The sequence below is a fragment of the Plectropomus leopardus genome, chromosome 2 (genome assembly GCF_026936395.1).
Source record: "Plectropomus leopardus strain MGB_pleo_1.0 chromosome 2, ASM2693639v1, whole genome shotgun sequence".
NCBI classification, from domain to species: domain Eukaryota; kingdom Metazoa; phylum Chordata; class Actinopteri; order Perciformes; family Serranidae; genus Plectropomus; species Plectropomus leopardus.
This window is the reverse complement of record NC_142177.1, coordinates 6654680-6682521: the sequence shown is the minus strand read 5'-3', so window position 1 is coordinate 6682521 and position 27842 is coordinate 6654680. Positions and strand designations below refer to the sequence as shown.

General features: G+C 39.5%; 1 protein-coding gene across 1 annotated transcript; it reads right to left on the bottom strand.

Moving 5' to 3' along the window:
* Positions 1-165: 165 nt before the first annotated feature.
* On the bottom strand, positions 166-26626 carry gxylt2 (glucoside xylosyltransferase 2). The gene is made up of 7 exons (XM_042495877.2): positions 26007-26626; positions 14579-14777; positions 11014-11145; positions 6929-7180; positions 6482-6605; positions 5686-5858; positions 166-3470 (listed from the first exon to the last, which is right to left on the bottom strand). Exons 1-7 carry the CDS (start codon positions 26312-26314, stop codon positions 3294-3296), a joined length of 1365 nt encoding a protein of 454 aa, XP_042351811.1. The 5' UTR covers positions 26315-26626; the 3' UTR covers positions 166-3293.
* Positions 26627-27842: the final 1216 nt, after the last annotated feature.

The following is a 27842-nucleotide window of genomic DNA, read 5'->3' as shown; positions in this document are numbered from 1 at the left end:
TATATATATATATATATATATATATATATATATATATATATATATATATATATATATATATATATATATATGTGTGTGTGTGTGTGTGTGTGTGCAAAATAAAATAAAAAATAAAATGAACGTGAAAAAGAGAGCAAAACGTTTTACAAACTGAAAGAAATCATGTTTAAAAAGCTAGGGAAATCTTTATTTACAAATAATATAATCACATATTAAAAATTCATCTTAAAAATCATTAGACTTTTTAGGAATTTTTTCCAGGTCATGTCTTTTAAAAAAAAAAAAAAAAAAGTTTGTTTTTTTTCCCACTTTCCCACAAATTTTCAGGTAATTTCTTAAACTTTTTACTAATTTCTTGAACATTTGGGGGTAATTTCTTCTCTTTTTTTGGTCACACCTTTGTCCTATGATTTTGGAAAAAAAACAGATAAGTGACAAATACAACTAAATATATATATATATATATATATTACATTGTATTATGTTTTTGTGTATCTTAGATGTGTATTTCATTTAAAAAAAAAACCATGAAGGATAAGAACAAACCTGCACTTATTTGATAAAGATTAAGAAGGTATAACCTACTAAATTTCATTGTGCAACTGAACATATGATTGTTGTTACAGTGGCAAACAGCAGTTAATATGTGACAATATTAATCAATTTCAGTTTTCATTTTCCTTTTACTTCACTGTGTAGTTTTATACACTTGAAAGAATAATGCATTTCATCACTTAAGTATATTTCAGTCCCCACAGTATGCAAATGAGACTCAGTGCATTGCATTGATTTATTTAGAAACGTGCTGACTGTACAGCCATGTTCAGTTTCCAGTTTGAATGATATATTTAGATCATTACACCACACTGAAAGTAATGCTGCTAAAACATGTGACCCCATGTGATCACAACAGACCATACATCATATTACAAACTATGACACCCTCTCAAACACACACGTCTGTACATCCCGCATTTCCTTGTAATGGTAAACATTAATAATTACATGGCACATAATCAGCTGTAGTATGTCACTATTTTTAAAATGCTAGCACTTTTGGTTTGGATTCACTTGGACAGTGTAGCATCTAATGTGGACATGTTACGTACAAACAACCATCCGGTCCTTATATCATTCTGAAAGTGCATTTCAACATTCGCCTTGTAACATTAAAAGTCCATATTTCCTCTTTTATGCTGTATTTAATACTGTCAGCGGCATTTGGCCAAAAACTCACAATTCTTGTCACTCACACAGGCTCACATTTCAAGTCATTTGCTGGTAAAACATTCACATGATTTTAGAGGAGCGGTATATGAATCTACTACTCTGAAGTAGTAAACCTTTGCAAAGTCCAAAGTTTACCTTGGTAAAGGGATAGTTCAGATTTTTTGAAGTGGAGTTGCATGAGGTACTTATCCATAGTCAGTGTATTACCTACAGTAGATGTCTGTCAAAGATATGCCCAAAGTTTGAAGAGATGGCAGGAGTGCCAAAATGAAAGCCGATGTGGATTGTGATCAACCACCTAAAAGAAAATCTATAACAGATTAAGTTTGCACTATATTAAGAGTATTTTTACTGTTTTACCTTTCTGTCAGACAGCCCTTTCCAAGAAGAAGCTGTAAACTGCCACAGCTTCACATGCTCTTGTAATAGCCATGAGACTTTTTTGACAAAAGCCGTGTTTGAAACCGTTCCTTATCATAGAAATAGTGCACTATATAGTGTGTTTGCCATTTATAGTAGTGTTCTATGTACACTCAAACTTGCTGTGTATTGTGGGTATTTTAAAGTGCACTATATAGTAGATGAAATTAACTGCAGAGGAATTCGATGTACCCTACATTTTACTCCTGTATACCACAATGCAATTCGGTCGTGTATTTCTGGAGGAAGAACATTCCAGCATAGTGTCCAAAATCTCACTTATTCCTATATGGTTCACTATTTAATACACAGTACATAGAGAACAGTGAGTGAGCTAAAAACAGTCATTTTAGCTCGCTGAGCACGGAAGTTGCTGGTCTAATGTTGCTTCCATCAGTTAGTTCGTTTTGGTATCGTGTGACTTGGTGAGTCCGAATTAGTCTTTGTCAATGTCATAGTCACAAAATAACACAAGAAGCATAACTGACTGAGGAAGCCGTAGACAAGCAGCTCCCGTTTTCAGCAATTTTAAATCACTGATTTTCTCTATGAAGTCTGGCTTAGAAGAAAGCTATTTAATGGCTTCAGTAGTGGAAATCACTTTCTGAAGGAGAGGTAAAGTGGTGAAAATACTCTCAATAAAGCATCCACTTAAACTCACCTAAAATGACTTAAACATCAAAACATAATGCATTGATCTTGTTTGCAACAGTTATAAGAGGCATCCCGCCCTTACTTTTAAACAATACTTGGTTGAATATTTGCACAAGGCATAGTGCATGTTACTTTTAAACTCAGGTTTCTTAACTTATTTCATTCTTATTCTAATTTTGTTATTGTTTTGTGTAAAGAGAGACTGGTAATTAAGAATTCCCATGTATGGTATATACCACCAACACTGTTTTTAGTGTGCATATGACAATAAACTTCTTAACTTGACAACTGATGTTGATCATTTTAGGTGGGACTTTTTTCTAGGTGGCTAAAATACGTTTTATTGCTGACTCGCTATCCACAGCAGTACACTGCCTAGCTTCCATGTCAGACTCCAGCCTGCTTCCCAAAATAACGGCTGTGCCGGCCACCATCTACTGTTGGTAAAATATTGGCTATAGATAAGTACCTTACCAAAGTACCAAACCCACAACAAAAACTATTCCTTTAAATGTGTACATGTCCATGAAGAAGAATAAAGATGGCGGATACTTTTTTTAAATGCTCAGTTGAAATATGCCAAATATGCCTTATATTTCACTTTAAGCTCACACTTGTGATTAAGAGCTGATACTTTCATAAATCTTGATTTAAGAAAAAAAAATTGTGCAGTTTTTTTCACTATAGCTTTCCAACATTCTCATAAATGTTATTGCCGTATGTAACTGGGATGTGAAAAATTTTAGATGGCAAATAAGGCAAACCTATTCTACGGCATCACTGACCAGCACTGTATGCTTCTCTGTATACATAGGCTTATTATCCATACCATCATTAGAGGATCATAATGTTCATAAGACCATTCCAGGAGGTGCTGCATACACTGCAAACACAGAGTTCAGTCTGGGAGATGCCGGTATGACCCATAATCCACAGCAACATGGTCCTTAGTGTTGTCAGATAAAACGAGGAGTCCATTTCTCCATCACTTATTTGTGCGGTTTGACGTGTCGGACCACTTTGTCTTCGAACGTCTTCCTCATGGTCTTTTCTATCTGCTTGAGGAAGACTTGAGGAACTCGGCCGCACAGGGTATTGACTGTGTCCAGGAACTTGGTCTGGATGGGGTAGAACAGCGACTGGAACATGTTGTCCTCAAAGGGAAACTGCGGGGACAGAGTCATTGTCCTGTGTCAGTTGTGATACCAAAGCCATTTCAGTTTGATAGTTTTTTAATGGAACATATCCCAGATGAAACTGTATTTACAAATTCCATCAGCAGGGGGGTGGGGGGGGGTGGTGTTCTGTATTAATCATAAATTACGACCCAGCTCGTCTTTAAGAGGCTTATCTCAGCGGAGCAGGGGGGGAACTGACTCTGCTGCCGGAGAAAACAAATTCTAAATTTAAAAACTGACCCAGATTGTTTAATGCAAGCGAAAGAGAATTTGTATCAGAGAGAAAATACACAAAAATGCTCTTTTACTGAGTTATTAAAGGGATTGTCCAACATTTTTGGGAAATATGCTTCTTTGTATTACCCATGGTCAGATGAAAAGACGAGATGGATCAGTCTCTTTTCAGCTGAAGGCAGGTGTTTTTTTTCACAGAGCTAGGCTACCAGACTCCCCCTGCATCTGGTTTTTGTGCTAAGCGAGGCTAAACATGTCAGTCTGTATTAGGAAGCACAGAGTTGGAGTGTATATTGAGCATTTAACATGACTGGTTAACCCTTTGAAATCTGGGCAAACCCACTCACTTACTTTCAAATACACAGGAAAAAGGCCATGAGCAGCTTATGAGGAAATGACCCAGAAAATAGCATAAATTTGACAGAAAATACTAGAAAAATACCTGAAAATTAGCAACAACAGAAAAAGGGAAAGTGAATGAACTAAATAAAGAACATGACATGGAAAACTGCTTAAAAATGATAATCATTCACTAAAAAAAGAAATATATACTTTGCTGGGATTTTTTTCCTAGCCTTTTTCTGAATATTTTTTTTATTTTCTAAATCTACTAATTTCTTTAAATAGTAAACAAGAGTACATGATGCAGAGTGTATTTGGTCTTCTGTATGTTGGATATATTTACATTGCGCATATGGATTGACTGACTTTGAGGAGCTAGGTAGGAAAATTAGCTGTACAGGTCTTTCAGGAACACTTCACCAACAAACTGACACACACAGATACATCAATTTTGTACCTTGTATTTGTTAAAAAAAACATTTTTTTTCTTGTATACCTCTATTGTGAACAGAGAATCAACAAAAAAAAAAAACATTCTTTAGGATTTGAAGTAATCAAGCACTGCGTTTAACAAATGCAAAACTATATCAAAACATCTGTTTACAAACCCCAACGTAATGTGTGCCGTATAATCCAAGCCTATTTTATCCATTTATCTGTCGCTACAAACAGTCTCATGCTCAGGCAAGTACAAGTCCTGGGCATGGTCAGGTTGCTGCTTCTTGGCGTAAGTATTTCATATTGCAATGGTGAAAATGCATGTGTTTGGAAAGAACTGAGCACATGACTGAATAAATGAGACTTGGATTACACTGCACAAGTTTTGAAAATTTGTAAACAGATGTTTTCATATAGTTTTGCTGTTGTTAAATGTGGAACCTGATTACTTCAATTCATGAAGAATGTTTGCCTTTTTTTGGATTCTTTGTTCACTATTGAGGTTGAAAGTTTTCTACACAAATTCAACATAGCACACCTTGAGAAATGATATACAAATGGCACTTTTGGGTGAAGCATTCGTTTAAAGTTTGTAGCACCGTGCTTAGCTGCACCCATTGCAGCCACATAATACTCATAATTAGCTTACTTCATAAATAACTTGACCTTTGCTGTAATAAACCAGTAATGAATCACAGCAAAATATACTCTACATGAGAAAATAATTTATTATATAAAGTCTATTATAATGCTTTTCATTACTTTTCCGATATTCCAACTCAACAGACCTTTGTAGACATCAAATGTTTTTATGTGACATAGCAGAAAAATGCAATTAAAAAAAGTGTAAAAATGAACAAAGACTGATTCTCCAGAGCTGATACACCTGAATGGAATGCAGCCATTAATAAGGCGAATAGTTATACTTGTATTTCTCTCCTGCCAAATGCTCTATTTTTGCAACCACTCTTTTGGGATAAACTCATATGTTTGTTTAGGCCATTATATATATATAAATGGCTATATCCCTAACTGTATCATTTCTACTAAAATGAATGAAATAGTTCATTACCATTAGATTATTGAGTGACCCACCATGTTGCACTGTGTGTGCACTTTCAACAGAGGGTGCTATGCATCAATACCATATGGTGTTTGTAAAAGTTGAGTGTCCTACCAGGAGACTTACATCACGTATTGCATCATAAACTACTTTGAATGCTGGCTGCTTGTCATCATGATACACTCCACGGTTGCCGTGAAGGATGGACACGCCCTCCTCTTCAGCCCCTTTACAGTTACTGCCGTACATACAGTGGTCTGGCCTGTAGTTCCACTGACAGGGGAAGATGAAGAGACACTCTGGAAGAAAAGAACACAAAAGAACACGTTTGCTATGTAATGCACTAACAGACTGAATCTCATGTAAATACGACACTAGGACACAGTGAGGACAGTAAATCATGAAGGATTCAGACATCACACTGCTGGTGTTTGAAGTATATTGTAAATACATAGCGCTCCCATTCCTGGTTGCAGAACAAGCAAAAAGAGGTAAAAAACAATGCTTTAACTCGAATCCTTCTCTGAGGACTGCAGAGAGCTCACAGCCATACCATGTAAAACAAACACTGGCTGTGTTTTCAAGAAAACACAGGCCATGCCAGCTTTGCTGTCGCTCTACCGTAACTTTGAACATTTAATGCCCACATCTGGCCAGTACAGCTGGTGCTCAGTCTGCTGCCAGAGCCGGCTGTTGCCTACAGCCACAGCCTTGTGTGTTTACTGATCCTGATTCATAATTTAGACCCGTTTATCCTCTGTGAAATAAGACACCATTAATGTGAACATGTTGATAGTGTGAAACTTAAGTGTGCGGACTAGTAATTCAAAATGGATTTAAACACAGTCTGATATACTGGTTATGCCTTTGGCGGGCCTTCAATAGAGCAGCTTTAAGCCTATTTTGATAAAAAGAAGTGTACCTGGGTTGTAGTGGAAGATAATGTTGAGGAGGTCCTGGTCTCCCCAGGTGATGTGGTTCTTGTACTTCTGATAGAGTGGATGCAGAAGATCCTCCCATGACAGGCCACTGGGAATCATACTGTTCTGAAAAACCAATAACAGCAGCGTTCACTCACAAACAGCTCAAGAGCAGTCTTTTCGCCAAAAACACAGCATCAAAGGAACAGCACATTTACATTCCCACTTCCATTTGCAATCCAGTAGGCAGCATTAAGAACTGGAGAGCTGCTAAATTGAGTTCTGGGGGCAGAAGTCTATGCTTCTGGCGTGGTAATCAGAAATGGCGGCCCACTCAGAGCTCTGCGACTTGAAGAAAAGAACCTTCAGAATGCGAAAGAGAAATCACAGCTCACTTTAGCTTTTTACTGGTGTGAGAGTGAAGAAATATGGCAACGTTTTGACCTTACTTTGAACATTGTGCTGCGGATTCTTGTGAGATTCATCAGCATGACACCAGAGTTGACCCCCGTGACTCCATAGAATGGGTGGCGTGCAAAGCGGCTGTACCAGCCAATCTTTGGGACCTCGTGTTCCGGAGCCATGGCTGCCAGCTGGGTGCTGTTGAAGGACTTCAGGAGACTCCAGATATCATCCATTGGTCGCAGGAACAGCACATCGGTGTCTACGTAGAGTAACGAGTCTACGTCTTTCAGGATAACCTGGGAGTACACAGTTACAGTCATCATAGTGACCACAACTTTTCATATAAAGAATTAGAATGGGCATTATTACACCATGTACAGTAATACTCAAAAATTAAACAAATAAACAAAAAAAAAACAATAAATAACCCTGCTGTTGTACATAGTCTCAAATACATCTTACTAGGGCCGACACGAATGCTTCGAAGCTTCAATCATTGCCATGATTGATGGCTAAATCAGTGCTCAAACGCTTTGTTTTTTTTGTTTTTTCACCAGTAAACTGGTGTAGAACATTGAAAGGAGGTGGCGGCAAGTGTCAGACTCGAATGAAGTCAGTGTTTTCGGCACTGTCATCAACCTCGTCTTTAAGCAATCAAATTGGCTGTCAGCGAGGAAACGTAACAGATGAGACAAATTGCGGATGATTATTTGCAGCAGAAAATTGTAGTATAATGATAATAATCATACTGTTATTCATAAAGAACCTTTAAAAACAGCTGTTTACAAAGTGCTTTGACAGACAAGGCAAAGGCAGGAACCCAGGGAATAATAAAATAAACATCAACAAATACAGGTAATTATTGGTTAAAAAAAAAAAAAGGTAAAAGGCTATTATTATCAGCTGTGAAACTCCTTATTGGTGCATCACTAATATTAGTAAAACAAAGCCATGTACATACATCAACTAACTGTTTTAGTGTGGAAAAAGTATGATTTAACAGACTTTAACATTAAATATTTTTTTCAGATCCAGGATTTCAAAAAGATTTGACCTTTTAGTCCATTTACTATTGCTAGAGTTGATAGTGGTGTAAAAAATACAAGAAACAAAGTCAGTAAGAATATGGACGTGATTTGTTTCAGAGAATCTAGAAATCACACATCATAAAACACTGAAGTCATGCGCTACAGTGGGAGAGGAAAATGCTGACTTATACTGTCTGCTAACAACAATATCTTGAGTTAAAGATGAGATAATTACTTCCTGTATCCACTGATGAATTGTGCTGTCAGTGCACAGTAGACAAATTACAGGGCCAGTTGGGCTGAGATAAGATTTCACCAGCAGCCAGACTTCAGAGCTGAGAAACATGGAGAGTTAAAACTATATTTCAGACAGCCAAAGTGACTTCCAGTTTATAGTGTATGGAAAGAGTATAATATTTATTATTAGCACACGAGTGTACCAGTCAGAATTTAATATTTAGAATATACAGCACAGGCATACAGAGGTTCAGCGTTACAACAATAACTGGAATGATAAAAGCCCATTTCTTATTTTGACCTCTACCTCTCACTTTCGAGAGCCTCCTAGCCCCTCGGCACAGAGGTACAAGCAACAGTGGTTGAAATCTCACCCTATGAAATTGGACAACACTTACAGAACCCAGTATGCCACCTGTAGTCATTGATGGCATTTACTTGAAGAGACAGTACTATGGCAATAATAGTATTATCACAATGATATTTTCCAGTTATCTGATAGAGACAGAAAGGCTGACTCTTGCCTTGTTCCCACAAATTAGCAAGAACTTAGGAGAAAAAAAGATATGAGAAAATGACCTGAAAATAAGAAAAACAAAAAAAGAAAAAGAGACAAGAAAATAATCTTTAAGAACAAAAAAAATTTTTTTTAAAAAACATTTTAGGCCCAAGCCCTTCTTCAGTCATGTCTGAAGATCATACATGTGAAGGCAATAAAGGTTCATGGGAGCATTACCTAGTGCGTGGACTCTATTTGTATAGTTTTGCATCTATTGTATTTTCTTCATTAACAAAGAATACAAATTTGTGGGTTTATTTTGTTGCTTGTGCAGCCATATTTGCAATGATTTTTCCAAACACTCATTATGGGATATTCTTTCAAATACCTTCCTTTGAAGGGCCATGTAATCCTAACACTTCCCTTTACCACTCTAAACCAGCAATGTGACAACCTACCCCTAAACAAACCCTGCAAAACACAGGGGTAAGGGCTAAGTGGTAGGGGCAACGGGTGTATTGGGATTAGGCCAACATCAGAGGTGCAGAGTAAAGTCAGAACCCCTTAAAGTTGAAAATCACATTGCCATGCCACAGTAGTGTGTTCAACCATGGACTGTGCTTGCTCTATTGGATTAAGTTGCTGACAGCAGCGAGGAGCGGGTGCTGGTGTGCGTGACAAAACAGCAATCGATACCAACGAGCCCAAACAGAGCAGTAACCCACTGTTTCAACAGCCTCATTTTGTGTGTGTATATCCACAGCTATGCAATAATTAGAGAGCAGAGCACAGATTTCTCTGTCAATATAAATGGAGTTTTTGCAAACAGTGTGGTTGTACTGGAAATAGATTATAAACCATAAAAACACACTGAATGTCCACATGATAAGCACAAAAGTTTTCTCTTAAAGCTTTTATCCATGATGAGCTTAAATGAATTATCTATCTATTGAGTGCTTTTGCTACAGTGCTGCCAAAACTTTTTATCTGTAAATTGTGTGTATGGCAGGGGATAACTCAACTAGCTTTCTCAATAGCTTCCACTTCAGTTTAGTGAGGTGATGCCAAGATTTTTACACAGGAGTAGAAATGTATGGAAAAATGCACATAGTGACAGTGAGTAAAAGAGTGAATGTGGAAAAACTGAGACATGTCTTTGGAGCTGCACTTATTTTTTGGAAGACATCTCAGGCTGTTCATCTGTTTTGTACATGGATGAATTTCAGAACATACTTCTAAATACTTAAAGAAAGGGAAACATTTAGAGGTGTTGTTATGAATAGGTTATTATGCAGAAGTTTTACTGGTTTGGCCCACTTGAGATAACATTGGGCTGTATATGAAATAAAATGAGTTTGACACCCACGACCTAAAGGTTTTTTAACACTGTGGAAACTTAACCTGGAGCAAATCATGGCCAGGGTCGTAAATATAGACTTTGCAGGCAGTGCAGTTGCACTGGGGCCCATTAAGTGACGGGGGCCCTCCAACAATATGTTTGTTGAAAAAATGGGACCTTTGCAGAGAGCACCACCTTGGAAATGTGCACAAAGAACTAAAACTGCTATATTTATGTGGCCACTTACTATGTCTTCTCTCGAAAAAGCAAACCTATCTCTGTCATTTTTTTTTTATTTGTAAAATAGTCAGCAGAAATCCATCAGTATGAAAATATAATGCTACATGCACATAAAAAACAAACAATGGAAATAAACAAATAAGCTCCTATGTTCTATGGTATTTCTGTCATATTTATATGCAATTATGATTGTCTTAAACTGACTCAACCCAACTTCAAGCCAGACTGAGAGCTTCATGTGAGTGCAACAAACCAATTTGAAAAGTAGTTGGATTTGGATTTTTGCACAATCAACTGCCAAAACATCTGCAGAAGTACATGATGGCACTAAATCAGGACTGACAAATCCAGCCGTTACATTATTTAGACTAATGTAGAGGGTGAAAGACTACTATTCCTGATATAGTGCCTTGCAGCTATAGAAATCACCTATGGATCCGTCTGACCTGCAATATGGACATTACATGCTAAGTAAGATGGTTGTTATTTCAACGAACACCCGTAGAAAGAGAAAATCAATAGCCGAGCACAGCCTTCACTTGATGAAATCGTTGGTTTCGGTCTCTGGGGACTGCTTATTTGTTAAGTAACTGCGGCAGTAAAGGGTGTAATCATCAATAATTGCACTGGTAATGCATTATAAGCATGGAGTGGGATGAAATAAAGGGGTTAGGAAAATGCCGTTTAAGTAGAAATGAAATGGATTAATGACATTTTTTTCTTAACACTGGTTAATGACATTATGCATGGTGAGGATATGAAAGGAGATAAGTGCTGCAGCCTTACGGGGAGGAAGAGTCTCTGTGCAGCGCAAGGCTTGAAGAGCTTCTTCCACTCATCAGCGTTCCCCACGGAGAAGGTGATGGGGTAGATACTGTACTGGAACTTGGCTGTGATGGAGCGAGGCCACTGGCGCAGCTGGAAGTAAAGCAACACATCACGTTATTATACAGAGGAAGCGTCTCATAGACTTCTTAAAAGGTTGAGAAGGAAACGTGTGTGAGAAAGAGCCATTACAAATAATCCTGAAAGCTAATCCCTTTCTTTCACAGACTTATCAACAGAAAATGCAGCGCAAAGACGTCCATTTAAAACAATGAAGTCACGTCTCGAGGGTCTCGAGTCACGTCATGAAGCACATGCAGCCGCCAGCTGTCATTTGATTAAAAAGCTGCAGTCTAAACAAGGCGAGGCACCCTCTTAAACTCTGCAGTGTATCACCAAAGCTTGTGTTATCCGACCTGTTAGGCACTGAGCCCCTCTGTAATCATCAGTTTAACAGTTTGGCCCTGAAAAGAGTGAGAGCGCTGCGAGCAATTGGCAGCTCCTGTGCTGACGAGGACAAGAAATCAGAGATTGTGGACAAATCTTTTAACTCCCTCAATGCGCATGCACCGTCTCAGTACACGGTGGCTGGACATAAGCTACTACTTTATATTTATATACTGTACACATGTGCTTTATTATCTAGGCCTTGACTACCCAAGCTCCCCGTCTTCCACGAGGGGATTTTCAGCACATGGAAATGATTCACCCTACACATGATGGCAAGCTCACAGGTTTAGGGTTTGGATTTAAAGCTCTTTAATGTGCTTTAGGTGCTGTCTAAAACTGTAACTTTTATAAAAATGTCATATTTGCCAAAACTGTCACTATATCCACACAGTAGTACATGAGACATGAGATAATCTGGGGGGGGGTTATGTTTCTCCTCCTAGTGCTTATGATGGCATTTGCAACAAAACAGCATGCTTTAACAAAAACAACCAATCAAAGCCAAGGAGTCTACAACGCGGCTGTCAATCACTGTACGTGTACAGTGGTCAAATTAGGCAGCACTGGTATAATATGAATCACGATTCTGTTACTGCATTGCCTATTTCTCACTTCTAATATTTCCAGAGACATATTTTAGTGTACTGTTGAGCTGTAAAATTAGACATTTTGTGACCCGGCCGCCATGTTGCAAACAGTTGAGCAAAAACAAAAGCACCACCCACCAGCTGGAGCAAACACATTTTACAGCTAAACAGTCAGTCTCTCCAGGATTGTCCAGGGCTGTCCAAAATGTCTGATTTCACTGCAGCTTTTCTAAAAAAAAAAAAAGTGATAAATGGTGCCATATTTTTAGATGGGTTTTTTTGCAAATTACAAGAGCAAGTTAAAATTGCAAAAACAATTGCAAAGCTGTCTCAGATATAGAGCCTATGATTATTAGCATTCAGTGTTTCCCACATATTAAGAATATATATGTGATGACTGCGGGGGTGGATGGAAGGAGGGCGGTAACAGCTGATCGCAGATGATCAGCTGTTGCTGCCATTCAGAGCAATGCTGGAGGACCATCTCCGTGAGCTACTCTCCTTCTGCTCTCTCTGTCTTTCTCCCCATTTAGCATGAGCTAACACAGCAGCATTGGCTAATATCCAACACAGTGCTGTAAACAGCCCCAACAATAATCTCACACAGGTACTGAAACGCAGGGTGTGAACTACGGGGGAGCCGGGGGGGTCTCAGCCCCCCTTCATGAGACATGAGCTCCCCTGAAAACATGATTTGTGAAATTTTGGGGGTGTCTCTAAAATATTGGCAAAATACTGTTTTTTCCCATGCCTACGAGCCTAATACAGAGGCTGGAGATGGGGTTAATGACAGCTCAGAGGTCGCTGATGACGGTGACTCCACCTGCCTCTCTCTCCCGGCTAACTGGACCAGCCAGCAGTGGAGAGAATAGAAGTCCCGCAATACCTGGCTGTTTGTTAAGGATGGAAACTTGGGATGCACAATTTGCAGAGACACAAAAACTCTTCTGCTTTCTGAAAAGGCATGATATGTGCTGACATAAGGCACATAAGGCAAGGAGGCGTACAGGCTTGTAATAATGGATATGTTTTGAGTAAGCCCTTGCTCTAAGGCATGAGCAAGCGTCATCCCCCCACCAAAATAAGTGAGCCCCCTTCCGAAAGCCGCAGTATAGTTTGCACAATGCTGAAACGGCCCAGCTCTGTCCTCAAGCCTGTTAACAATCCTTGGGTAACGTTAGCTGTGTTATGCTAACAGTTAGCCCTGTCACTGAGCAGTAGTTTCATGAGTAACAGAAAGAGAGCGAGAGAGAGAGAGAGAGCGCGCGAGAGAGAAAGAGAGGCAAAAAAGGGCTGAGTGTATAGATACGCTGTGCGCAGCTCTAAAATGCGATTTTACCTGTTTTACATTGTCAAATTTGCAGTCAAGTTGCAGTGACAATGCGCAGAACTCAGAGGGGATTGGGTGAATGTGCGTTTAATATTGCAATCACAACATCCTTGAGGGACTAACCAGTACACTACAATAACTGTCTGAAAACACAGCCACCATGTTAAAATCCATCAAGTCAAAAAACAGTGCGTGGATCCTGTGAGAACAGTGAGGTCATGGTTCTCGTGCCTTCGTTCACCATCTTCTTTTCATTTGGTTAAAGGAACTCCTTTATGCGCAGGCCCATAGTCTTCTTCTATGGTGTGTCATTACAAAGTTGGACTGCCAACCACTGGCCTGGCATGCATACTACAGCGTTTCCGGTTGTTTTCTGTGTACACAAGGATTGTTCTTACAATGCTATCACATGAACAGATTTTTTTTTTTTTTTTACCGCAAAGGAAAGACTTTTCCAATTTTTAGTAGGACAGTTCTCATCTAAATGTGGCCATCTTTTGACAACACTGTTTGACCGCAGTTCACAAGCAGTAATTGATGTCATTGTCAGCTCAGACAATCCTTGGCTCATTCTTGCAAATGCTGCCAGAAGCACTAAAAGGAGGAGAAAAATGATTTTTTTTTTTACAGATTATCTGTTAACTACTGTCTGGATAAAGTGACAGTTTCAACAAGGTTGACCAAAAAACTATTTTCATAAAAGTTCCCAAATGTAGCTTTAGGATCCATTAACAGAAGTGATGTTAATAGACTGTTAGTTACATTATCAGTGGAACTAATCAAGATCATGCCAGCTACCTCTGTAAAGGTGACTTTGAGGCATACATTGTACTGGAGAAAAAGCAGGGTGTCTTGGTGATATATTACTCCCAGCCTTGAGATAAAAGGCTTATACGTCTGTACTGAGTCAGAGAGGCAGAGTTAAAACTGCTCTGATCTTGATATCATCTATTACAAAGAAAGGGGGAGATGTTTAACATGCACTGGATTAAATCACAAGTCAGAAGACTCACTGAAGAAGTATGCATAGATAAACCAAAAAAAGAGTGCTGCTTATAGCTAAAGTCTCTGCGGCACCACTTTTGATCTTGTGCCTTTTCTTTAACATGAAAATCTGCACTGCATACATTTGGGCATCAAGCCACTGGAGCGTTCTTACCTTTTCTTCAAACTGCGGTGCCAAAGGGTCCTCAGCAAAAATGTGAAACTTAATCCTCTTGATGCTGAAAAGGAGGGCTGATTTGACCATGGTGAGGGTCTCGTCCAGACGATTCCCACAGGCCACCACGGCCAGGTGCATGACCTCCTCCACCCGTTTACGCCTGGTCACAGGTCGGGCCACGTTATTCCGTGGTTTGCTAAAACAGAGATACAAAAAAGACAAGAATTAAAAATGTATTAACCAAACGAGCAGTTTTTCTTCATCCAACAATGTCTTCAGATCTATATGGGCCAAGGCCATGTGTGGGGAAAGCTGAGGGAGTTTGGATCTGCTGACAGTCAGTGATTACACAAACCTTGTATCCCTCACTCGTCGCCTGTAAATTGGCCTGTGTGCTGCAGTGCTTGTGAAGAGCAACTTATACTCTCTAGGAGATGTACTACACTTAAGCCAAAATGCCCAAAGTGAAAGTACTGATAGAGATACTGTCATTTCAAACTTCCACATTGCGTTTAATTAATATGGAATTTTGAAGTTTAATAATTATATCTCAGTTTTATTGAAGGCATTGAATTCTTAAGCTTTGTGACAATATACAAAACACAAATTCTCATGAACATATTATTCAAAAAGTACCCTAAATTAAAGGCTACTGAAGTTCAGCACTTTCCTTCCATGCTTGGAATAACCTATAAAACAGCACCTTGGACACCCTGAACCCTCTACTGTAAATAGGGTAGTTATTAACCTCTTGATCCTATTGCTTTAACTATTTTTTCACTTTAAAAAAAACATGTCATATCAGCTTTGTTGCAGCAATATCATGCATGTATTAAAGATAACTTTCCAACCCAAGACACTCTATTACTGGTTGCATAATTCCACCAAATGGAAAGTAATACGTTGTGGATTGCTTATACATATCCCGCTGTAATTCAGTAGAAAAAAGGGTAGAGGTAGAGCTAAACTTCACAAGTTAATTCTATAAATATAATTCTGTCAAACCAATATTATAATTATGATTTCAATAGCAATAGTTTTATTAAAATTTAATCTGAATTTATGGTCTACAAATAATCTCAGATGTATGTTGTTTTTACATTTTAAAAAAATATTTAGCTGTTTTGTTTTTTTCTAAACCAACATTTTAAATTTTTAAGTAAACTTTGCTAATTTCCATAGACAAATTGACTCATTTAGCTCACATGTAAGTGCTAAGGTACTACACCTGTTTTATATTTATTGAGCAGTTTCACAGTGTCAAATAAGTCATGTCTGACAATGTCAAGTTTTGATATCTTCGGGACTTAACGTATCGGTATTAGCTTGAGCTTATGTTAGCTTGCGTTGATGGACTGAAATGACAAGATTCATACAGAAAGAGCAGCAAATATACTGTAACAATGATAAGTTTAGACCACTGAGATTATGTGCTAAAAGGTTTCACTAAGAGATAACTACTGTTTACTATCTACCAGCCGTTGGTCAATTACATCTTACCGATTAGCTTCTCAGCTTGCTAGCAAACCGTCTGAAAATAACACAATGCAATTCCCTATATTATTTATCCAATGTAGGAGAAAGACTCACCACTCTGTTGCTCTTTTTAACTAAGTCTACTCTTTATCTTTTCACGCTTCATAATGTGACAAACAGGCTGAATTTAAGCTACACGAAGTATAACCTATCCACTAAATAAAACTAAAATTAGTGTTAATTAGCTCAAGCTGACTAGCCAGTTGCTAATACATAAAGCTTGTGAAATCTATAGTTTCAACATAAATAATTTCTCAGGCTTGTGAAGACATTGCTGATAATGTGAGTTATACACAAATTAAAATTAAGGCTCCTGCAACTAAAAAAATGCGCTCTTCCAAAATGTATTTTTTAATTAAAAACAATTCATTATTTACATTAGGCTAATTTAGAAGCTAAAGTAAAATGACACCATGTAACTTTTGCTAACATTTAGGCAAATGACAATTACTGGATAATGCTAAAACATAATGTAACAGTCACACAAGTTATTATTCAGAAACCAGCTGAATAAAGTTTGCTAACGTTAGCCACCACAAGCTACTGGTCATGCAAGACCAAGTAGGGTTGTAGTAGCAAAACCCCTGAGTGTATGGAGCTACGCAACGCCGTGTTTTATCATGTTTTTGTACACAGTCTGACCAGAATTTTGCAGTGGAATGAGTACAGGTTGAGAGCTTTCCCAAAAAATGTTGATACATTGTACAATTAATATATATTAAATCAGAATGCACTGTATCCATCCAATCAATATCATCAATATTATGCCCACATACTGAGCTACTGATACTGATACTGTGACAATGTTGTAGGTTGACTGCTGGTGACCTAATGCATCCGGTTCAGAGCACAGCAGCACATGTGAGCTCTCCTCAGCTGTCAACACATCACTGCCGAACAGTTAATGGTATGTCACTTCATGGACATGTCACGAGCTCCGAAACTCATTTTGGACTTTATGAGAACGAACACCGAACAAACAAGCATAGAATCACATTCATCCTCCTGTCAGACAGACAAGGTGAAAAGTCAAGGATTTTTCTCAAACACAAGACACCTGTGCCTTCATACATTGTTCAACACCACCCCCACACACTACCTCACACACACACACACACACACACACATACACACACACACACACACACACACACACACAATCTACTTCTTTTCTTCTGTAACTCCGAGTTCCCACCGGACTTTGTTCTTCCATGCTCAAAGGCAAAGAGGTCCTTTATCTGATGTAAAAATTAGCTCTCTCTGCAGAGCTGGAGCTGCTGTGGTGTGTTAAAATACACTCAGCAGTGCAGAGGATCTCCCACTACGATAAGGAAACATTTGTACAACGGGGGAGCCTGAAGCTCAGGCCGACATCCTCCACATGCACAAGCTGCATGGGGCTGGTTGTAATAACATGTTCAACATAAATGTTGTCATAGCCTTAGGAAGGGAAGACTGGCACACACAAAAAAAGAATAGAAAACCTTTTTTTTCCAGCATGGAGCATTATCTGGGAGAACAGTGCAAGGTAAATGGTTTTACGACTAAAGACTGCATATTCCAAAAGGCATGGATTCCCTCTGAGCCTGGAGGAAGCAAAGAGTCTGACATAAAACGGATGGGAAGAGAGAAGAGCGAAAATTTGACAGGTGGGTTTGCAGGGCAGTCTCCAAGCGTGACACTTCGTTTTCTGCATGGCTGAGGGACAATGATGAACCGCAGATTAGGATGAATGAGAAGGTGCTGAGAAATCTGTCTGCCACGCTTCAAAGGCCGACGCTCTGTCAAGGTTGTTGAACATACATTCCTTTTTTTACTCCGCAGAAAATGCAATCCATATCTCCTACACGGGTGTAATTACGTCGCACTTAGTCATGCAAAATAAATGCCCTTGAAATGATGTCTGCGGAAAATTGGACGGACAAAAGAAGAAAAAAAAGGACAAATTCCTTTGTTGAATAAAGCATGGGCTGCACACATGATGTTTTGTGTCATGGCACTGTTCCCCCACATCTGGAAGCAGTCAGGAAAGCACAGAAGAGGTACAAAAGGATTGAATTCATTACTGACTGCAGAGTGAGTGCACGAGGAGCGCTCAGCCTACAAAGTGCCACAGCCAACCCTTTTAAATCATGTAAGGAGAGAAAAAAAAGCAGCACCTTTGAAGATAATGTCAAAGAAAAATGTACATTTACTAAGTAAAGAGTCAGAGTACAAACTACATCAGAGAACACCTTTAAGGCATTTAATTAATCAGCATATAACTGGGTCATTTGGTGGACTTGTATCCAACATGTTCACTTTGGTCTGAACCAGCAGGTATCAAGGCCATTAAACTGAACATGTTCCCATCATGCCCTTCTTGGCAGCACAGATTTCAGCTCTTAAGAACAGGCATAAAATGTTGGACCACATTACAAAGAAACCTACAAATACTTATTTAGACCACTTAACTGGATCCAGGGCTATATTCAACAAGTTGCCAAGACGTGGCAAAGCTTAAAAATTTCAAATCTTTTCAAATCAAAGCAAATCTTTGGTTATTGGTCGAAAAGAGTTGTAGATGCAGCCTCAGCCAGCTGATTTATGGGAACCAGATGATCTTTTTTCATGATCTTATCCTTATGGAATGATTTATAATCGTCATCATGTCCAGCTGATTGTCTAAACCAAATATTATCCCCCAATATGTGTCAGCTCAAATCTTAATTCACCCGAGATGTGCTCATTTAACCTGACTACACTAAATATGAATGTTTTGGAAGACATGTGCTTTCACATCACTGAAATATGTACCAACTAGAATTACTGCCTCCTGGTTACATGGCTAGGCCAAGCGGTCAAGTTGAAATTTACATCTATGTCTGTCCAGACTCATATAATATATGTGGTGAAGACTTTAAAGGAATTTACTAAAAGGTATTTGGCACATCTTTTGGCAAAACTTGCATGCTTCACACACATCTTCAAACCTGCAGCACAGAAATTCTGTACAATTAGCACAGTTTCAAGGTTGGCAACCAAGATTAGTGTCACCAATTCAGCATCTGACCAAATCATCACCTTAGAATTATAAGGTTTTAGCTGACAAACAGGTTCATATCCTTTATGCCATCTGGAATGCAAAACTTTGAAGCTCAATATCTCAAAACCACTCAGAACGCAAACAGAACCTTATAATTCTAACATGGCGAAATGTCTCCTTTACTGGAGTAATGATGTTGCATAACTGCCAGAAAAGTGATTTTGCAGAACAATTTGATGTCACAGTGAAGCTGACCTTTGACCTTTTGGGTATAAAATTTAATCATGTTATCCTATTAGAAAATTGCATGAAAAAAATGTCTCAATAAGTGTATGAATTCTTGAGTTATAGTGAGAAAGGAAGTGTTATGAAATGGAGCAATGTTTAAAAATGCATGTCTAATATCATTGCCTTTAGAAAACATTTAAATAGAGTTTCCTTTCATGTAATTGAGACTGTAAGAGTGATCAAAAAATATCAATTGTTCAAATTATTACAAGGGGCATACATGAAGGAGTCCCTGTTACAGGATTGTCAGGATATAAGAATTGTAAACTTTGATACAGTTTCTGAAATTTAGATGTTTTTGTGGGCCAGTGAATGAAGCATAGCAGGCAAAGCTCTCTGAGTTCTGTTTTTTTCCTCAGCAACAGTTTGTTGCTCTCAGGGTCCTTGGCTGAAAACCCATTATGAACCTCTGAGCTAAACATTGGTGGTTAGGTTAGCCACTGGATGTATAGTTTACAATGTGAGTGTCTTATGCAATGGAAAATGAATTGATCAATTAACTGTTTCTGCATTTGCTGGATCAGTAACTCTTTAGAAGAGGTTATCTTCCAGGAAAACTTGGGATTTTTTTAGCATGAGCTTTCACTTTCTAAGCGTTGACTTTTGAAAAATGCTCCTTAGAAATTATTGCAAGCCTTTTTATCTTCCTAGTTTCTCCTACAGCCTCTATGACTCATTCACTACTAAATTAAAAGTGTGTTTGCCAGTCAAACTGGCAGATTTAACTGCCCCTGATGGTTTCCACACACGCACCCCCTCCAACCATGTCAGGCTACACAGGCAAGCAGGGAGATTTCAAAAACACTCCTGGCAGAGAGGCTGTTCAGTCATGCAAAATGACATTTTTATAGCTATGCATAATGCCACAGTGAGAGAGTGACTTCTTTACTGCGAGCAGAGCTGCTGAACTGTATCTGAAGTGACAGGGCAAGGGATTTGTTTCAACACAAAGTATCAACACCCATCTAATCCTGTAGGTGCAAGCCTTAATTCAATATAACAAAGCAGATAGAAGAGATGTGTCTTTATTATTCTGCATTTGAAACATATACTGAAGGTAATAAAGAGATCAGACTGACGGTATATGTACGGGTTGTTTTGTGAGACGATGTCGCTGCAACCACAGACTGTAAAAATAATTAACGTGGCCACCGTGACATCACACACGTTTATTTCTGCTGTAACGTTGGGCATTTTAACATGGAGGTCTACGGGGGTTGACTCGCTTTTGGAGCCAGCCTCAAGTTGCAATTTGAAAAAGTGTAGTTATTGAATTTCTGCATCGGCTTAATTTTTTAAGCCTCAGACATTGCCAATTGGATAATCAACACACCTTGTTTCAAGTGGGAACTATTTTCTTTCTACCAAACTACGCTCGCAAACTGTATCACAGCGCAGAAGGAACGTGCATCGGCTGCTAGCACACTCAACACTCCACTGAGCTTGCTCATTTTACAACTTAACACCATCAAGTGCGTGAGCCTCTCGTCTATGAGTAGATACATGACTCACTTTCAGATTCAGCCTCAAATGGCCACTCCAGGAACTGCAGTTTCTAGAACTAACATGTTGGCTTCATTTTTCAGCCCAGATTCTTTTCATTATCAGTTAATATGTTAGTATTTTTGGAATAAATCGATAAAAAATTCAGTGTATATGAAATGTTGGAATATTGTGAAAAATCAGAATTTCCCAGAGCCTGAAGGCACACGTTTAAATTAATTAAAGATATTCAATTTCAAATGATATAAAATAGAGAGAAGCAACAAAATCTCTCTGAATTAATTATCAAAACTGATGACTAACTTTTACTCATGATAGTTACTGATTGATCATCGACAGGGACCAGATGCATTAATCTCTGTGTAGAATTAGGACGAGAACTGTGTGTGCGCATAAAGCCAGAAATGTGCATATGCAATCTTTTTGACAGATTATTTAAGCCATGCATACGCCTGTTTTTGTGTTATAAATCATACTCCTAGTTGCACGAAGCGCACAATCACAAGCCTTGTTTCTATGCCGACAGTCGGCCATAAATACAGAAACGCCCTTAAACATCTGTTTGCATATCAATTCTTGTGCCCCTAGACCTGTCAATGAGAAATACAGTGAAGAAAGTGCAATTTCAGCGACTGCGTCACATCGGCGAGGTGCCAGAGCAGCTGTCATTACGCCTCACTGTGGATATTTCTTGTATTTGTCATCGTCATGGTAAAATCTCAATCATTCTGACTATTAAACATCAGAGGGATCAATGATTCATTCATAGCGCTCATGCTGAAGCTGACTTTAACAAAATGCTTCACAGGATCAAATTAAGCAATCTCAAACAGTGACGAATATCAAACGTCATGGTAAAATGTATCAGCCATGAATAATTTTAAATTGACTTTATGAATACGCCTTTGATTTACATTTTACAGAAAGCTGTGCAGCAAAAATAATGATGCAAGATTATGATCCAGATTATGTGTGACAAAAGGTGTACGCTGTTTTTTTGTGCGTACTTTTTTTATGCATCTGGCCACTTATGTTTGTCTCAAACTGGACTTTTGCCCCAACAGCCTGTTGGAATTCATGCCCCATAAGCATAATCTAGTCTTCGATAGCGTGCTGGGTGGCCTGCCAATCATTTTTAATTCCATTTCAAAATTTCAAAAACTGATTCACACTGGGATTTTGTTTTGGACTTCATGTTTAATAAGGGATCAGAGTGCATACGAGGGATTAATATAGAGCCTGTTTGTTTTTTTGTTTTTTTTTAAATACCAGGGGTGGATCCCCCAGACTGAAAGCGGTCCAGGCTAAACCCTGAATGTCCTCAAATCCTAAAATAACCCCTGCATACACCTGACCTGCCCGGGCTTTGCCTTGTTTACTTATTTTATCTGATAATTATTATTGTTGTTTTTTTAACTGTTCCCTGGCCTCCTGTCATTCTGCAAAAGTTGAGTGTCCCCGCCCTACGGTATACGTCTGGTGTCTGGGGGACAGATGGAGCTCTCTGCTCTCTATTTTGGGCCACAGGAAGAAGTGTGATGTGTCAAGAGGAAATGATATGATTAGGAAAAACAGGGATGTTTGTCTATCAGGCATGCTGCACAGGAAATCTGCCCGACGCTCAGATTCACACATGAATAGAAAGTCGAACAACAAAAGGCAAAGAGACACACCTACAGAACATAACGCAATCTGTTTGATGCTTTAGTCGATGGGAAATATAAAAGCAACAGCGGACAGCCCTTAAATCAATTATTCAGCCCTTTGTGTTTACTTACTCTGCGTTCAACATTAACCCTTTCAAACCTGGATTGAAATTGGTTTTGTTGTGCTGCATTCTTACGCATTTCACAAACATTTAAATGTATGGAACTTGACAAAACTGGTTTGAATTATTTTGAAAACATGAGAAAAAAAAGGCAATAAGCAACTTGTTAGACGGGAAAAAAAAAAAAAAAACAGTTGTGAGATTAATCAATATTATTCAAAACAAGAAAAATGACCAGAAAACTATGTTAAGAATTCTTATCATTGTGTATTTCAATTTGTGTTACAGAATATTTTTTTCGCAATTTCTTAAGGTAATTTTCTTGTCTCCTTTTGTTTTCAACTTTTTTGCTTATTATAAGAGGTCGACCATATTGGTTTTTCAGAGCCGATACTGATACTGATAATTAATACTTAATTAGACAGATGACCTTTAGCAAACGTTTAGGCAAAACTTAAACTTTTACATCATATATAGCAAGTTCCCAGCAATTTTTTTTATAAAGTTCAATGAAAATTTAAATTAAAAAATGAATTCATAAAAATATCATACCATAGGTTTTTACAAAGTAAAATTCCTCCAATTCTGACACTTTCTCTGTATGTACTGCAGACAGCCTTCAGGTGTTGCTTGAGTGTAATACGCACACTTTTTCATTAACTAATTTTATAAATGGGCGGCACGGTGGCGTTGTGCTCAGCAAGAGGGTCCCTGGTTCAATCCCAGGTTGGAACGGGGTTCCAGCCGAGTTTGCATGTTCTCCCCGTGTCTGTGTGGGTTCTCTCCGGGGTGTCCGGCTTCCTCCCACAGTCCAAAGACATGCAACTCAGGTTGATTGGTGACTCTAAATTACCCTTAGGTGTGACTGTGAGCGTGTGTGGTTGTCTGTCTATACGTGTCAGCCCTGCGTTAGTGTGGCGACCTGTCCAGGGTGTACCCCGCCTTCCGCCTGATGACAGGTGGGATTGGCTGCAGCCCCCCCGTGACCCTTGTGAAGACAAGCGGTTACAGACAATGAACGAATGAATGAATGATTTTATCAGCGATCAGTTAAAATAAAAATGCTGACACACATAATCAGCAAAACGCCAAATATCGGCTTCGATAATAGGCCAGGCCGATAATCTCTCGAACCCTATATTTTCAGGTAACTTTCTTGTAACTTCTTACAAATTTCTTGCTACTTTTTGGTCCATTTTCTGTTGACTTGCTCATTGCCTTCTGTGGAGGAGTTTAAGAACCTCGGGGTCTTGTTCATGAGTTAGGGAAGGATGGAGCGGGAGATCGACAGGTGGGTCGAGTCTGCATTACTGCAGACACTGCACCGATCTGTCGTGGTGAAGAGGGAGCTGAGCCGAAAGGCAAAGCTCTCGATTTAACAGTTGATCTTTGTTCCTACCCTCACCTATGGTCACGAGCTTTGGGTAGTGACCGAAAGAACAAGATTGCGGGTACAAGCGGCCGAAATGAGCTTCCTCCGTAGGGTGGCTGGGCTCTCCCTTAGAGATAGGGTGAGAAGCTCGATCATCCAGGAGGAGCTCTGAGAAGAGCCACTGCTCCTCCGCGTTGAGAAGAGCCAGATGAGGTGGCTCAGGCATCTAATTAGGATGCCTCCAGGACGCCTCCCCGCATGCCCCACCAGTAGGAGACCCCAGGGAAGACCCAGGACACGCTGGAGAGACTATGTTTCCCAGCTGGCCTGGGAACGCCTCAGGATCCCCCGGGAAGAGCTGGATGAAGTGGCCGGGGAGAGGGAAGTCTGGGCTTCTACCCGACCCCAGATAAGCGGTAGAAAATAGATGGATGGATGGATGGATGGCTTATTGCCTTCTCTCCATGTTTTTTGAAAAGAAAAACCCAATTTGCTCAGAGGTTTCAAAGGGTTAACAGAGCATTCCTTTTGAACAAAGGCTTGTATGTGTGTAACTACAAAACTGCAACCCATCATTCTGATTCCTCCAGCCTTTATCTCTCCACCAAACATCCATCTGATTAGCTCGTGCAATTAAACAGAGGAAAGTTTTTTGGAGGCTTTGGCCAAATGCTCAGTGTGCTTCCCACATCGCAGCAGTCAGTCTTGAGCGCTTTCCAAACCTGGTAGTGTTGTTTTTTTTTTCTTTTTACAGCCACCGGTGACCCCTTCCACCCCATCTCCCTTATCAGCGCTGAGCACACATGGAGGAGTGTGGTTTCTGGGAGGACGCAAAGGTCCTTTCTCAATGTAACGCCTTGATGGCTTTTATCTACCAAACAGCGTCCCAAACCTCCAGCCGGGCTTTGGAGTAGAATACATATTATTGGCTGCCGGCGGAGCGGGTATCTCCACAACCACGTCGTGGCTGCTATGGCACTGCTGGCATTCAGCCCCCGGGGGGAAGGAAAAGGGATGTGTGAGGCTTAAATTAGAAAACTGGGAGACATAATAAAAAAGCTCCCATCCTTGAACAGAAATAGCAACTGACAAACTCAGCCTTTTGTCTTCAATTTGCAGCGAGATGGTGACTAAATCAGATCATGTGCCGGGCTGCAGCTTCTTTTTAACCATCCAGAGAGGGAAAATCACACCTGACAGGCTTTTCACTCCCACGCTTGAATGTTTTGGCAGACTTTGGCGGTCGACAGGATGGCTTTCTGTCATTCCCTGTAACATCTCACCAGCATTCAACTCTTTTACCAGGCCAACCGGACCAATCTGTGCACATTTGCATTCCTTATTAATTGCAATTGATGTCTTTCAAGGTGACCTTTACCCCCCTTTGAAGCAGCAGAGGGCTGAATGAAAGGCCCAAAGGGTGTAATGATGAAGATTTAGAGGTCAGGTAATGATTTATCATTCTGTTGTTGCTATTGTCTGTCCTCTCTGCAAACACTGCCAATATTTCCACCTAATCTCATTAGTCACACTCTCTACTCACATTTCAGCCAGACATTTGAGCAGCTCCCTGATTACAAAAGCGTGACTCACAGTCCAATAAATGAAGGGAAAAATAATGGACATAAAATGCAGCCAAGCAAGCAGATATATGTCCATGTTAGAAAGTGTCCCCTTGACAGATCAGGCTATTGTGAAGCCAGGCGTCCTTGAGCACAATGTAAAGGCTGTTTGATGCAAAGGGGAGCATGTCTGCTTCAAAGCGGGATTGAACGCTCACTCTTTAACTTCCTGACGACAGAAAAGACGAGACTCAGCAACACCATGGAGTTTATGATGCTTTTGTGCGTGCGTAAATGGACGCAGACGTGGAGGAGAAAGGCTCATCAGGGCAGCAAATCGACAGAGAGACACACACACAAACTCCACTCACCTCTTTGCATTCACGTTGGCTCTTCTATTGATCGTTTTCCCCTCTTTTCGTCCCTTGGGAGGCTCTCCCGCACGCGCGCCGACTCCGGCGGATGATTTCTTCGCAAACTTTGCTGCAACATCGCGTCGGAGCTGAGGGGGCGACCGGGGAGAGTTGCTGTCCTCCTGCTGCTGCTGCTGCTGCTGCTGCTGCTGCTCTCCAACTTCTTTCAACAGCGGATCTTCCGCGGCGTTGCCCCCCAAAAAGTACAAAAGTAGGAAAACTCCGAAACACACGGCGATCACAACTACTTTGCAGTGGATCCGCATGGTGAGGGCGACTTGTTGCGGCTGGAAGAGGCAAACGGGACTCCGCTCATGTCTGCGGGTGAGGGAGAGCGGCCCGAGTTGACATTTTGATACCGCTCCCCGCTCGCATTTTTCTGCAGATGATGATGGAGAGCGGAGAGGAGCTCCTCAACGTCCATGGAGGATTGCTCAGCAGAGGCGTGGCTTCTCCACCAGCGCCGTAATCACGGGAGAACTAGCGCGCTATTATGTTGCAATTTCCTTGTCATACTGGAAATGTGTCTGTGGTAAGAGGGGGACCAGTTTATGTATTTATCTGTTTGTTTGTTTTTTTGTATCTTGGTGTTTTTATGTTAAAATAGTATCTCCCTGAAATAATAGGAACATTTTCTTTTTAAGACAGGGCCGTATTCACCTGTTGGAGATCTTTAAGAACTGGGCAAATTGGCTTGAGTTCTTTCAAAAACACAGGAAGAATTTATGAGGTATAAAACACCTGAAATGTACAAAAAAAGGTAAAGTAAAAAGGCTAAAAAAAAAAGTATTAAAAAATATATATATATTATTAACTTCTAAAACTTTCTTGGTCTCCCTCTCTCTCTTTTAAAACACATTTTGAAGGTCATTTTCCTAATTTTGTGCAGTTTATGAGACATCATTCATGTATCATATGCATTGCCTCTTTAGCCATGTTTTCCAGGTTTCAAAGGTTTCAGTGTATGTATAAGGCATCTGAACGCAACTAACCTGACCATTTTTAACATTTGGAAACAAACAGCTTAGATCAGGGGTTTTCAAAGTTTTGATTACCAGGTCAAGGGTCAATTTAGGGACCCAGCGTGTGATTGAGGACTGCACAGGAAAATTTTATGGTCTTTTTGTGACATATTTTAGTTTGACATTTTTAATGGCCTTTTTATGACATATTATACTATCACTTTTTTATGACATACTATAAAACCCTATTGAAAACCTAGAGTTGATACATGTCGGTCTCTATGCTTGAAGAATATATATATATGACATTACACCTGATGACAAAGTGCCTTTAAAATATTTTTTTAAAAAAACTGGCCCTTGATTTTTGCACTTTTACCTGCTTAACCAAAGAGCACCAGCCATCAGAGCCAAGGAGCACCTCCTTCCTTTCATTGTAATTTTACAAAAACTATCACAATGGACAGCAATATAGCCAACATAACACTTAAATTATGTTCTAATTTTCCTTCAAAGCTCCTACATGAAACTGCTCTATCTCAAATAAGATTTGTGTTGATATGTGTTGATAATATGTGCTGATAATCCAAGCAGCAGCTTCTGAGGCTAATAAACAAAGCCAATGCAGGACTGCCAAAAACTTAATTTCCTTAAATGGCCACTGGAGCCTGGCTCCATAAGTATGCAAATCCCCATAGACCCCCATGTAGAAATGGTCAAATTTCCAGAAGAAAAAAATACAGCCTGGTACAAAAAATGGTTTTAGTCTCTCTAATTTCCCCATTCATGACAACTGTACAGGGGTTAATTTTTATACAGCATAACTATTCTG

What these genes read in the sequence shown, in the direction of transcription:
- gxylt2 (XM_042495877.2), bottom strand. Translation starts at nt 26,314, where the DNA reads ATGCGGATCCACTGCAAAGTAGTTGTGATCGCCGTGTGTTTCGGAGTT. An exon ending in CACCGCAGTTTGAAGAAAAG is followed by an intron (nt 11,146 to 14,578) that starts GTAAGAACGCTC and finishes CTTTACTTCCAG; the next exon opens with CTGCGCCAGTGGCCTCGCTC. An exon ending in TCCGCAGCACAATGTTCAAA is followed by an intron (nt 6,606 to 6,928) that starts GTAAGGTCAAAA and finishes TTGGTTTTTCAG; the next exon opens with AACAGTATGATTCCCAGTGG.